Source organism: Hoplias malabaricus, chromosome 1, assembly GCF_029633855.1.
Source record: "Hoplias malabaricus isolate fHopMal1 chromosome 1, fHopMal1.hap1, whole genome shotgun sequence".
Taxonomy (NCBI): Eukaryota; Metazoa; Chordata; class Actinopteri; order Characiformes; family Erythrinidae; genus Hoplias; species Hoplias malabaricus.
The window spans coordinates 16,701,167-16,714,289 of NC_089800.1; the positions used below are offsets into that span (position 1 = coordinate 16,701,167).

General features: G+C 40.8%; 1 protein-coding gene across 5 annotated transcripts in view; it reads left to right on the forward strand.

Annotated features, from left to right (window-relative positions):
• Positions 1–12,688, forward strand: part of mllt10 (MLLT10 histone lysine methyltransferase DOT1L cofactor) — a 62,012-nt gene extending 49,324 nt beyond the window's left edge. For 3 of the 5 annotated variants that reach the window (XM_066659994.1, XM_066660159.1, XM_066659918.1), the window contains 8 exons: positions 1,320–1,492; positions 3,994–4,185; positions 5,060–5,133; positions 6,342–6,643; positions 7,564–7,587; positions 8,389–8,479; positions 9,437–9,634; positions 10,460–12,688. In XM_066659994.1, coding sequence (XP_066516091.1) covers positions 1,320–1,492; positions 3,994–4,185; positions 5,060–5,133; positions 6,342–6,643; positions 7,564–7,587; positions 8,389–8,479; positions 9,437–9,634; positions 10,460–10,507 — 1,102 coding nt within the window. In that variant the 3' untranslated portion in view covers positions 10,508–12,688. Of the gene's footprint in view, positions 1–1,319; positions 1,493–3,993; positions 4,186–5,059; positions 5,192–6,341; positions 6,644–7,563; positions 7,588–8,388; positions 8,480–9,436; positions 9,635–10,459 lie in introns of those variants that run through there. The other 2 variants (XM_066660076.1, XM_066660245.1) reach the window with 2 other exon arrangements.
• The last annotated feature ends 435 nt before the right edge of the window (positions 12,689–13,123 follow it).

Below are 13,123 nucleotides of genomic sequence, written 5' to 3' on the forward strand. Positions count from 1 at the left end.
CTGTCTTAGTAAATGACGCGTATAAAGATTACATATACAATTTTATCTCTATTTTAAAGTTCTTGGTGTAAGAAAAGAAATGCAATTTTTATTAGTTTACAGAAGAATCTGTGGCAAAAGTATCATTAAGAGACCAAAACATTAGCTTGCACGTGCGTGTCCGTACCTGTGTGCCTCACTGAGCTGAGGAGGAATGGCAAGAATCCAGGAATGTCACAGGAATCCCTCCACCTCGGTCAACACCTGCTCTTGAACTGTGAATATTTAGCTGTTTCTCTCCCTCTGATCCGTGCCAGAGCTCTCACGGCTCGCCACTCGCTTGCTGGAGATTTATGAGCGCTTTGTGCCTCGCTCTAATTTCCTCAGAGACGGATTCACGTCGGCTGGGGAAGCCCCAAAGCTGGACGCATTCATAACAACACAGATCACTGTCTGTCTAAACAAGAGCATCCTGAGATTTATGGCGTCAGAGACTGAACGTCCAGACTAGGGCTTTCTCACTGAACTAGGCTTTTCATGACTGCTTTCTGCTGTTTGTGTAGATGGTGAAGATGGCACAAAATATTGAAACTTTGAGCTATTTGAAATATTGAACTTTTTGTAAAACAGAGCCTTTATAATTTTTGCTTTAAAAAAAAAAAAAAAAAACAATAACAACCTGACATTTAATTGCCTTTTACAAATAATTGCGTTTTTGGGATAGAGTGATTCTCAATAAACTCAAACAAACAATTGCACTAACGTCCTCTAAAGGGGTTTTTAATAAATATAAATGTAACAAACACTGCTTACTGCCTCCCTGTAAAGGTGCTGCTATCAGAAAATATCAGAAATACTGTGTTATTTGATTTTTGCCAGGATCCAACTATTATTAGGTTTATCTTTGGTGATTTTTTTTTAATCCAGTATGTTGTTTCTTACACTCTCTCTCTTATATTTTGTGCTGGTAATGACCCAATAGTGTTTGGAAATTGAGGAAAGAGCAGTTTCAGTCAGATACTAGTCCAGAAGCGGCAAAAAACACTTTCTGGAAGATCACTCCCTCTGTAAATCAGGGCCTCAACATAGAAACGTCCTCCCGACTGCAGACAGACTCACAGGCATGTCAGAGGCAGCAAGGCTGGAATTTGGCCTTTGGCATGAGTCCCAGTCTGATTACAAACCAATCACCTTAATGCATTTTAATGAAAGAATTAATGCATTGTGTGCACAAGGGCTCCTTTTGGGTTAGAGTTCTTTTTGTGTACAGTCATTATGCTGATCTTGTGTATTAAATAGTAACAGTATTGTGTGTGTGTGTCTGTCTCCTGTGGTCTAAGCTCTCCGTTAAGCGGACTCCACATCCGCTATGACCCCTCAGGGCCCCTGGTACCGGGGCTGGGCTCCAGCTCCGACTCGCTACCTCCAGCGGCCACCAGCATCGAGCAGCTGCTGGAGAGACAGTGGAACGAAGGCCAGCAGTTTCTCCTGCAGCAGGGACCGCAGGGAGACGGTAAAGATAAAGGCCTGTGCCAAATAAATAATAACTGACATTCTTGTGGTGCTGCTGGTTTCACATTTACCACAAATCTCTTTTACTGAAATGGAGACATGGAGTCAGTGCTTTCAGGGAGACAGTAAGGCTATAATTGTAATTAAAAATCATAATAAAATTGAACAGTGTATCCTATTCTGATTGCTTTTCAAGCACAGTATTCTGAATAGTTTAATACAAGGTAAAATAATTATTAAACATAGGAGTAATAAAAATACATATTTGCAGCAGTCTTTAAAGCACAAGGGCACTACAAAAAAATTATAGTTTTTAAAATTATAATAATTTAAAAATATATAAAAAGAAATATGAATTTTAAAATATAGTCACCCAAAGAAACACCCTATAAAATTGGGATTAAGTCAATACAACCTTTTTTTTAAGGTGCATTTTGTTTGTTGATGCTTAATGCAAATATGAATATTATTTATTTTTAAAAATGTATATTGAATGATTACAGCCCTATTTGTTACACATGCGTGTGAAAGCACATGATAATTTAGTGCTTCTCACTGCTATCTCTGTTTTTGTTGGCTGTGTAGATAAATGTTTTTACAGATCAGTGATCGTTCATTCACAGGTTTAGTCAGATATTGTATTTAAGATAGTAATTCCCTCAGAGATATGATCACAAACTTATCTACATTTTATGTTTTGAAAATATTATTGAATCATCTCTCACCTCCAAGGGCTTATTTTCTATTTTAAATTTTTTTTAAATTAGATATTCTGTATTTCCGACAGGATAATTGAGTCCATACATCCCTCTTCTTTATGTATAATTACACCTTCAGTCATAAAAAGACCCATTACACTGCGTGTCAGTCAAACAAGCCACGAGATCATTTGAGGTCTTTAATTGCATCCAGTGCCGGGGCTTATTTCGACACAAGCTACTTCTTCTTTTCATTGACCAATTAATTAATTGCATTTACAGCAGTAATTATAAGCTCTGTTACTCATCAGGATTTTGTTCCTCACTTTACTTCTCTGGTCTGGGGGGGTGCTGAGGACGGGCTTTCCTTTAGTGAGAGAGAAACCTAGCTGTGTTTAGGTCAGATGTAGAACATGGAGCTTCAGAGGCTTTTCTTTATGAGGAGCAGCTGTTGATTTAGTGTGAGAGGAAATACTCTTGGCTGCTGGGGGGAAGTGTTACAGAAGAGCGAGTGTAGGGGCCTCAGCAGGAAGTGGTGGGCTGCCAGTGTAGAAGGTGCCCTTTAATACTCGTCTGTGGTTCTTAAAGTTTGTGCTGGAATTTGGTTTAGTTTGTGTTCAGCTTGTTTTGAGCCACAAAGCAGGTTTTTTTTTTTTCGTTAGCCCCATAAGCCTAAAAATGCAGGATTATCCAATAGGAATGTCTGTGAGCTGTTCTCCAATTGCACAGTGCACACATTTTGCTTAAGTTATCTGGCTAACTGAGAAAGCTTTGTGAAATACTATCCTGAACACTGGAAATATAAACACAAGTGCCCTACGCAGTTGTGTTTATATTTTATTGTGCAATTACACTGCCACAACACTAGGGTTGAATCTCACATATCTTCCTCCAGCATAAGTAGTGCACAATGTAGGGGGTAGGGTGGTATTTGGAACAGAGCGTAGTTTACATGCGGTGCCAGGAAAGAAACAAATACAATGCTGGCAATTTTTCCCTAGTGTTTTTTTTTTTCTTTCTCCAGAGGTTTCTGTGGTTTTCCCTTGTTTCACCCTTTAATTTGTTTTGTGACATCCAACCGATGCCTGAGGAAATATCTCAACATGAATTTGCTGCTGTCTGTTTTTTTATAGCCTGAAGAGGAGTAGCTTATGTTTCTGGACTTCCTCGCTTTAATTTCACACTTAAAAATTATGGTTCTACAAGGGTACTTTATTAAAGGAAGTGGCTCTGAATTGAAACCTGAACTTTTGCATGATTAAAGGGTTCTTTAGCACATTCTCCATCATTCTGAAAAACCCCTTAATGATGCATAGATGATTCTATACAGCACCTTTTTAGAGAAGGCTTCTGTATGGCACCTAAAATGGATCCCTCTGTTGTTAAAAACTTGACATTGTAATGATAGAGGACCCCTTTTTGCTGCTGTATAGAACCCATTTCTAAAAGATACTGTATAGAACCATCGATAGCACATTCCCCAATGTGAAGAACTCCTTCATGATGCAAAAGGTTCTTCGGGTGTTGAGGATTCTATATAGGACCTACAATATTTAACAGAGAACACTTGAAGAAACATAATTTTTAAGTGTGTTGATCTATGTTCGTCCTCTCTCTGCATCAACGCAACCCATAGTTACTTTTGTGGGGAGATGCACATCAGGCTACAGCATAGGGCACAGTAGCCTGACACAGAAACATGAATGGTCTTTTATGGTAGTACTTTGTGATGTATTGATCTGAGTTGAGCTTTTGAGGTATCAGATTCATGCCTGGGTTTTTTCACCTGTGTGTGTATATGCAGTGTTGGGCATGCTGAAGTCCCTGCACCAGCTGCAGATGGAGAACCGTCGCCTGGAGGACCAGATCCGCTCTCTGACCATGAAGAAGGAGCGTCTGCAGCTGCTGAGCGCTCAGCTTTCTGTGCCTTTCACCCCCGCTAGCACTACCGCCACTACGGTCTCCTCCCCTCTGTACCCCAGCAATACTCACGCAGGTTAGCCTTACACACTCAGGGCAGCAGAGTGCAGATACAGAGCCAGACAGAGCCTTCTAACTAGGGCCAGACACACAGATTATAATCAGATTCCTAGTAAAAGTGAATAAGGTTTACAACATTGCCTAAACCAGGGCTGCCCAAAGTCCACTGGATGTTTTGTTTTTGCCCTACCCCTCAATCGCAAACTCACTTGTGGAGAAAAATACATTTCTTTTGATATGTCCACTTATTATTTTTAAGTGATCTTTGTAGTGGTCTAAAAATTGCTACCACCTTTAAATGGGTGCAGAATGTTGGAAAAAAAATTCTCAGAATATAGACAGCATATTTGCTCCTGTTTCAATTGGCTTTAGTGCAGCACATCATTTGAAATCCTGAGTAAACCTCATTGCACCCAAAACATTGAATAGCATTTTTAAATGTGTCTCACCCATGGTTTTTTTTGTCTTTTTGAACTTATCAGATTTTAAAAAATTAAAGTGCTACTTACCATGTATCTGGATGTATCTTGTCAATGACTTGGAAAAAAGTTGTTGCATCGTCTTTTCTTTTATCGATATTAACTTTCATTACCTGCAGACTGCTAACGTCATGCGTCGCCCCCTTCCCTGTCCCTAAACGAAACATTTGGGCACCCTTGGTTTACACACACATACAGGACAGCTTCTCAGGCCAAAACACTCTTACTCACACACCCAAACATTACCATCATAAGCACAAGCAAAAAAAAAACGCCACTCTTACCCTCTTACACTCACTCACTCTGTATCTCCCCCCTCCTCTGCACTGTCCAGTGCAGCCTCCCTCCCCCAGCTCTAGCCTCTGTGCTCACCACTCTCATGTGAAGTTGCAAAATCTTTCTCTCCTCCAGACATGCTGAACAGCAAGAGCATTCAGCTAGGCAGCAGTGTTTTAACAGACTCCTCTCAACCCTTGCCCACTCAGGTAACTCCCTCTACCCCTGCTCTGCAGATGAGATCTGCTGGGACTGAGCACCTGTTTAGTTGAGTCAAAGTGTTATTATGTACAACATTATAGTCTTACAATAGTGTAACGGCTTGATTTATGTTGACATTGTTAACTTTTAAAGGAGCAACAAGTTCTTTTCGACACCAAAAACAGCAAGCAATGTTAATCATTGTAAACAATTAGTACTTTTACTTTTTCAATAAGTCCTATTTACATGAGATGAAGAATCAAATGTACTTATAAACCATGAGTGGAAACTGTTCAGGCTCCATAGAGCTGGTCCCCCATACAGGGAAAGCACCCGTGTTCAAAAATGATACATATCTTTAGTACAGAATCTCTGATGCATCCAGGCCACTACGTGTCAGTGTAACGACTGTTTTAACTCAATGAAGAAATATCTTTGGAGTTTAAAATAACTGATTGTTCCTTTAACCTCCTGCAGGCAGGTTGTGTAATGCTAATTATTTTATGAAAGTTTGGATATATCTCCTGCCTGATGTTGTAATGTTTCTTTGTCGTTGTCATAAGAAAACCTCGTATGTCAGTGGTTGCAGTGAAGCAGCAATTGGGACTCAACATATAGCACTTTATGATAGCTACTCTGCGCGACTCTATTTGGCATCAGGCAAATTTGATCCTGGTCCTGAAACCGGGTTCCTTTTTTTAATCGTTGTTCTCTCGTGGTTCAGAGCGAGCCGAGTAGGGACTAAACTGTGGCGTGTAAACCTAGGAGAGCGCTGATTGTCCAGAGAGAGTCATCACTCTACGCCATGCAACGCAGACGCCCAGCACCAACACTCCATCTGTAAAATCTCCAACTGCAGCAGAGATCACAATTGACTTACGACGGCAGCTCGTAAAATTACGCCGTGGCCTTTTGAAGAGGCTCAAACTCTCCTTGGATCGGTGGGCGACGAAAGAATCCAGCGAGAGCTGGACGCTGCAACAAGGAAGAAACAAACTCTACTGATCTGTCTGAATTGATGATGGAGCTGCTTTTTACTTATTTACGTGTTGGAGGCTACATAAGTTTCTGTAATACTCACTCAATCTATACTCTTCTGACATACTAGGATTTCTTATGAAAACGACATCTTGTTAAATTCTCTTTTTTGAGTCAGAGGAATCGTATTTACATTCTTATGCCTATTTTCTTCTTCTTCCTCCCGGGGCTGGTGCAGGATCTCCTGTCTGGTGGCCATAGTAGTGGCAGCAGCACCTCCTCCCTTTCGACCCCGCCCTCTGTGGCCCACAGCCCCCCCCAGCAGCAGCAGGTTAACGGTGTGTCCCTGCAGCCCGGCTCCAATCCCAGCTCCATAATTGGAGCTCTGCAGGGCGGCCACGTTGCCATGAGTGGCATCGTGAGCGCCCTGAACGGAGTAATTCAGACCTCCACCGGCCTGGGGCAAAACTCCAGCCCCCTGCCACACCCCTCCACCATCAGCACCACTTCCCTGCCCCTGTCCAGCTCCCTGAACAACAGGTACGTCCACTAATGTGAGGTGTAGTTCATCATCATCATACTGAGTGTACTGCTGTTTGTGCTGTACTCATTTGGTGGCATTATTTTTCTCTCCAGTCCACGTGCAGTGTCTGAACATACTGGAACATTCACAGTAAAGAACAAGAAAAAAAACTCATTCCTTAATTTCTATCAAATAGAAATGGTGGCTAAAAGGCACAAAAGCCATCACACACTGTGGAAGGTGACTGTGGTGTGAAAAGGCCTTTAAAATGACACTCTTTTTCATAGAAAAGTATAACGTATTTTGAATGCTACATTTACCCCATCGGTGTCTATAAACATTCACACGCACTAGTGAATACTGGTCAGCTACAAACTAAAGAAATCAATATGTTCCTGCAGAAATAGATGCAAGGTTCAGAATAAATCACTTGTGTGCCCTTTAAGAGTGGCACATGGCTTACAGGACCAGGCAGAAAGAAGCCGGGCATTTGTTTAGACTTTGCCTTGGCTCAAATCTTTGTGCAGAAATTAGAACGCAATATATCCATTCATCCAAGTCTCCTCTGTGCTGATAGAATTCTTTATTAATACTCTAGTTCTCCCTCTTTTGTAACAGGCGCATCCTTACATCGCATCTTGCTTACAAGGCTGCAGTTTTCCTCTCTTGATCTCAGAGAGATCTCAGTGATTTTGTGCATGCTTTATGTGATTTATTTAAGGGAAAAAATGGGATTTAGTTTTCAGAAAGCTAATGAGAAAGTGTTGAGCCTTCAGATTTGTATCCTGTCCTTATTTCAAAGACAAATGTGTGCTTTTGATTGAGGATGGTTTTCAGCTGCTTGTTTGGCTGATGCTTTTATGTGTCTTAGAATAGCATGCATGTTCAACCCTTCTTTTTGCTCTCTCTCTGTCTCTCTCGCTTGTGCTCCCTGCAGCAGCGTGACCACTGCAAAGAACAGGTGAGGTGTGTGTGTGTGTGTGTGTGTGTGTGTGTGTGTGTGTGTGTGTGAGCTTCATTCCTGTCCTTGTCCCTTTCCATTTATCAGCTCTTTTTGCAAAGTGCTATAAAGTATACTAGGTGTAGATTCTTTGTGAAATGCTTTATATTGTCTTGTTATTTGTATAAATTATACGTATACATATATATTATTAAACGTAAAATCCACTTTAAGTGATCTCAAGGCCTTTGTTGTACTGTAGTTGTATTCTCTTCCTGAAATGCCCTGAACGTAGAAAGAGCTACAGTTAGGTAAAGTTTTTAAGTTACACCTACCGTTATATTTAAGATATTTATTTATTTTTTTTAATTGACATTCCGTACCTGGTGATGTCTCAGTCATCCAAGGCTGGGAGTCCTAAGAGAGCCCAGGCCTCGCTCTCTCTGGGTGGGTGGGATGGTCGGTTTCCCTGCCTTCATCACACAGAACGATGTCAGCCGGCACAGGCATCTGTCAATCTCCCATGTTGGAGGAAGTGTCTGTGTATGTGTGTGTGACATAGCTGGAGTCCAGCTAACAGGGTGGCAGTTGAGGCGGCTAGTGCTTGGGTGAAAATTCAGCAAAAACTGAGGTATAAAAAAGATAAAATTTAAAAGGTTTATTAAAAAAGCATTATATATAAAGGGTATTTACAATAGGAAATGATTTGTTGTGATTGCAGATGAAAGCACTTTGTGGCTGTAGGAAATTTGCCTTTCATCATAATTTGCTGGCGATGGCTTTCTGGGTGCAGTCTGCTTATGTGTGTGTGTGTTTTTACAGTGCGGTCAGGTTCCTCAATGAGCAGCAGAAGCAGCTTCTCCTCCATCAGCACCAATTGCAGCAGCTTTTCAGCTCGCAGCAGTCTCTGCCGGTAACTGCTTATCATATCATCGCTCTCGGGGCAAAACCTTGTATCTCGAGAATGCTAATTGTACAGAAGAAGGACAAAAGTATGATTTTTAATAGATAGAACAGCATTTTCCATTATGAGTTCAGATCATTTTAATTCATTTTCATTTGTGTTTATTCTATAATTTTTATGGTGCATTTATGAATTATTAAAGGAATACTAGGTAAGATGTTGTTTTTGCTCCTATGCTAATTTTGCAGAGCGTAATTTGCTTTTACAGTAGTGTGCTGCAGTCGATGGGGAGAGAGAGATGGGGGGGGGGTCGAAGAGTTACATAGTGCGGTTTCTGCAGTTCCGAGTCTGGAGTAGCAATGACAGAGGCTGTGTTCTCCCTGTTACAGCTCAGTGGAGCATCACAGTGATTTTGAAGCTGTAATTTTAAGTTGAACATACTGCCTAGTGTTCCTTTAAGAGCTGATAGTGTCTTCAAATTAAGTAAGAGGTACAAAAATGGAGATTTTGGTTTGAGTGAGAGTTTGAGGAGCATCATCTAGTTACAAAACCAGTTACTCCTATTGCATCAGACGGTCGGAGCAGGGGGCTGGGAGCAGTGGATCTGTGTTCTGTCGAGTGATGTAGCTCTATCTAGTATCTATGGGATGATTTGCAGTGCCAGAATTAATTATCAAACATCAGTAACGGATCTCATTAAGGTTGTTGTGGCTGCTGTCAAAATCCTCACAGCCATATTCCTCCATCTAAAAACTCTTGTCAGAAGAGTGGAGGCTCTACGTGCAAAAATGAGGAACACACTTTTGATTAATATTCTTTATTTCAGAAAAAAAAAATGAAACGAGCTTTAACAAATGGGTGTTCTTGAAAAGCACATTATATCTATCTTTGGTCAAGACTTGTATTTTGTTTGATCCGTTTCCCTGACTCTGCTATTTCTGTGCTTTGTTTGTGTGTGTGACACAGGAGCAGCAGCGGGTTCTTCTCTATCAGCTGATGCAGCAACAACAGCAGCAGCAGCAGCAACAACACGACTTGCAGCAGCTCTCTTCGTCCTCCTCTTCCTCACAGCTGCCCTTGAGCAGTCTGCTGCCCACCTCGCAGGGAGCCATCACCGCCAACCCCTTCCTCACCATGCACGACAGCAGTGCCCAGAAAACGGCGGTCAGTGCTGTTTCAGATGCTTTTAATTAGCAGCACAGTGTTTGCTTTTCATTTGACTGACTTCTGCTTTGTGCTTATTAAAGGCCCACAGTCCTGGGGACTGCAGATGGGAATTAGCTAGTTAGTAATTTTTTTTTTTTTTATTATTTTTCTCATTGGAGATTAGTGTTTTTTGCACAGACCGTGATTTAAAAACACATCAAAACTAAAATAGTAAACTTTCAAAACATACTCTTCATCTTTGTGGCCCATATACGGAGACTAAGGTGTAATAAACGGCCCTTATCTTGAATTCACAGTGGTTGTGATGTCACGACCAGCAATATATGTGTCATTCACATTTTGGAGCAGTACATATCGCCACTGTCCAAAGAAGAACATGTATTTCCATTTTTCTTGATTTCAAGTTTACTTTGAACTCTCATTTGAACACAACAACTGTTTTTCCCCCACTGTGAAAATTTCATGACGAATGGACCTATAGAATTGATCCAAAATGACTTGAAATTAAGAAGGTTTTCTCCTCCTGTAAGGTCACTATTTTTGAGATACATTAGACAACTATAATATAGGTTAAACTGATTAAACTGTTTGCTGTTCCTAGCTGTAAGGAAGCAAATGGATCAGTTCATGGTTCTGAATGATTCACATGTCAGAAGTTGTTAACACATTTTCAGTGGTTGTGGATTTATTACCAGCTGGACGTTTTAAATAAGGCTCAGTAAAGGGGAATCAGTCAGAAACCTCAGTCAGCTGTGGCCTGTATTTTATAAATATAATGCTATAAAGCATGTAATCAAAGCTCTTTATGTTGTCGTTAAACAGCGGCTGGGGGATAAAGCGGTGTCTGCGACGGGGCATGAGAAAACCTGACGAAACCTGAGTGCTGATGGAGGGGACAGGAATTTGCCTTTTCACAGGGGCCAAACATCGGAGCATCCTTCCAACTAACCTGCCGCTCAGACACACCGTTAGACTGTACCTCTCTCCCTCACTCTCTCTCTCTCTCTCACACACACACACACACACACACACACACGGCACTAGATTTGGCTGTGGAAAAAAAAAAAGAAAACACACTCTAGAGGTCTAGCTTTGCACTGAATTGGAATAAATCACTTGCTGTAAACGTTAGGGTCCCAGGGGGCCACTTAAGAGGCCAAGACACACACACACACACACACACACACACACAGTTATAAAGGTGACACACTTGTGTGAATCACTGTGGGAGGAACGTGCTGAGTGATTTTGGCTGGAGACTGAAGTGCGGGATGACGAGGCTTTTTTCTTTCTCTTCGCTGCTGTTACCTCTCCAAAGCCCCTTTAACCAGAACGCTCATAGGACGCTCTTTAATAAGAGAGAAACTGCTTAATTTTGTGACAAAAGCTTGTATCTTCAAACTGGTTACATTACAGGACAAAGGGGGAAAACATACTATTAGCTCTGAATGCAGACTTTTTTTCCCCCTCGTTGTTTCGGAGCATTTTTGCTGCTCCATGCTTTTGTGGGACTTTAACACAGGGGTTCCCAAACTCTGGTTCAGGGTCACTCAGTTTAGAAATGGGGTTGTGGGGCAAATCTGACCATTTAATTCACAAAATACAAGACCTTTGGTATATACATTGTTACATGGTCATAAGTCAGTGTCAGAAGTAACAATAGTCCTTTACTTGTTTGTGTTTTGTGTTGCTGACAAACATTAAAAAAGAAAATAATACAAGGATCAAAAGTGGGCAGAGAACTTCACATCAGTGTGGGGAAAAAAGTTTGGGAACCCCTGCTGTAACACACTGTAAAAGGCAGCTCTAATTTTCAAGGCGAGTAAGTATCCATGAAAATGGCGATACAAGGTTTTGTGCCGATTACAAAGAAACGTATAAAAACACAACAAGGAAAATGTTTCCGATACGAAGCAGTGCACCACGAAGGCCTTTTCCGCATCCTGGTCTCCAGCTCCTCCTGGACACGAGGCATTCCACAAGTCAAAAATAATCGCACGTTGACCCTGCTGTAGACGAGAAGCTACCTCTCAGAGCCAGGACTGAAAAACCAGGACCTTTTCCCCCAAGTGCCTGGCCCCGTCGTCCACTCTCACCACAGCTACACACTGGAGAACGCTGCCGGACCCTGCTCTCCGTTTGTTACACCGTCAGATCCCTTTTTACTAAGATTTCAGTATCAATTTCCCTTTCAAATATCAGTACCTCGCTCAGGCAATACCACATCTCCCACAGTTCCCCAGGGCCTGCAACGTGACCACATTCGAGTCCATTTATGTCACAGAACTCCTGCTGCATCCGTCACTTCCCAGGCCAACTTTCAACCCTGCTCCCTTTTTCTATACTTGTTTTGTTTTTTATTTATTTGCGTTTTTTTGTTGAGAATTGTGTCACAGCCTGGATTTGTCCCAAACCTTTTATACACTGTACAAAAAAAATCTTTTGTTGAATCTTAAAGAATTTTGATTATTGTTATTAAATGGTCTTGTATTTGAGAATTCAGAAGAAAAACCCGACTCTGACGGGTGATTGTTGTCATTGTAAATATGTTTTGGTTTTTTTTGTTGTTGTTTTTTTATTATTATTATTATTTTCTACCATGTAAAGTGACAGATCAGATATTTGCTCTGAGAATAAGCTCTTTGGACTTTAGTTAGCGCCGTTTTTACCTCCTCTCTGATGTAAATAGGTATTTGTGATGTTTTTCCCCATGATGGTGTGAAGGATTTATGAAAAGCACGTGCAGTGTGTTCAGATGGAATTAAACAGACATAGGGTAAAAATAATGATGCAACGTATTAATTTATTTTTCTATGTACAGGAACTGTTTTCTCTGTTGTTTTTTTTTTTTTTTTTTTTTTTTTTTGCGCACCATTTTATTGATGTCATTTTCTACTCCTCTCCCTTATTCCCCTCTCCCTGTATGTGTATAGGAATATGCAAAACCCAAGAGTTTGTATTTAAGAAAACCAAACGTAAATCCACACGTCCTGCTTCGTACTGATCGTAAGAAAATACTGAACACAGAGATTGTAGCGTTAAGATTTTTTTCAGTGATTAAAATCATTTTACAATGAAATGAGTTGCATTGTATATATATATTTTTTTTTTATTCTGATTTATTTTTCTGTTTTTACATTTATTTCTCAACTTTCCTGAAAATAAGCCAGTATGTACAGACTTTATTTTATTTGGTAAACCTATATTACACCATATCAGCCCAGGTTTTGTGAATTGACCAAATGCCCCAGTGGATGTAGACCCGACTGGTGACGATTTTTTTTTTTTTTTTTTTAAAGCTTGCTTATTTATTTTTTAAACAGTGGGTTGACGTAAAGAGAGGAACTGTAGGTTGAACTGTGTTTAAATTGAGGCAAAAGTGAAAGTCTCTCAGCTCAGAAGACTGGGCAGAGCATGGGTTAGTGTTTCTACATCTCAGTATTGTATTGGTCAAGGTGCACTTCGCTGACAAAAGCCAATCTTGTG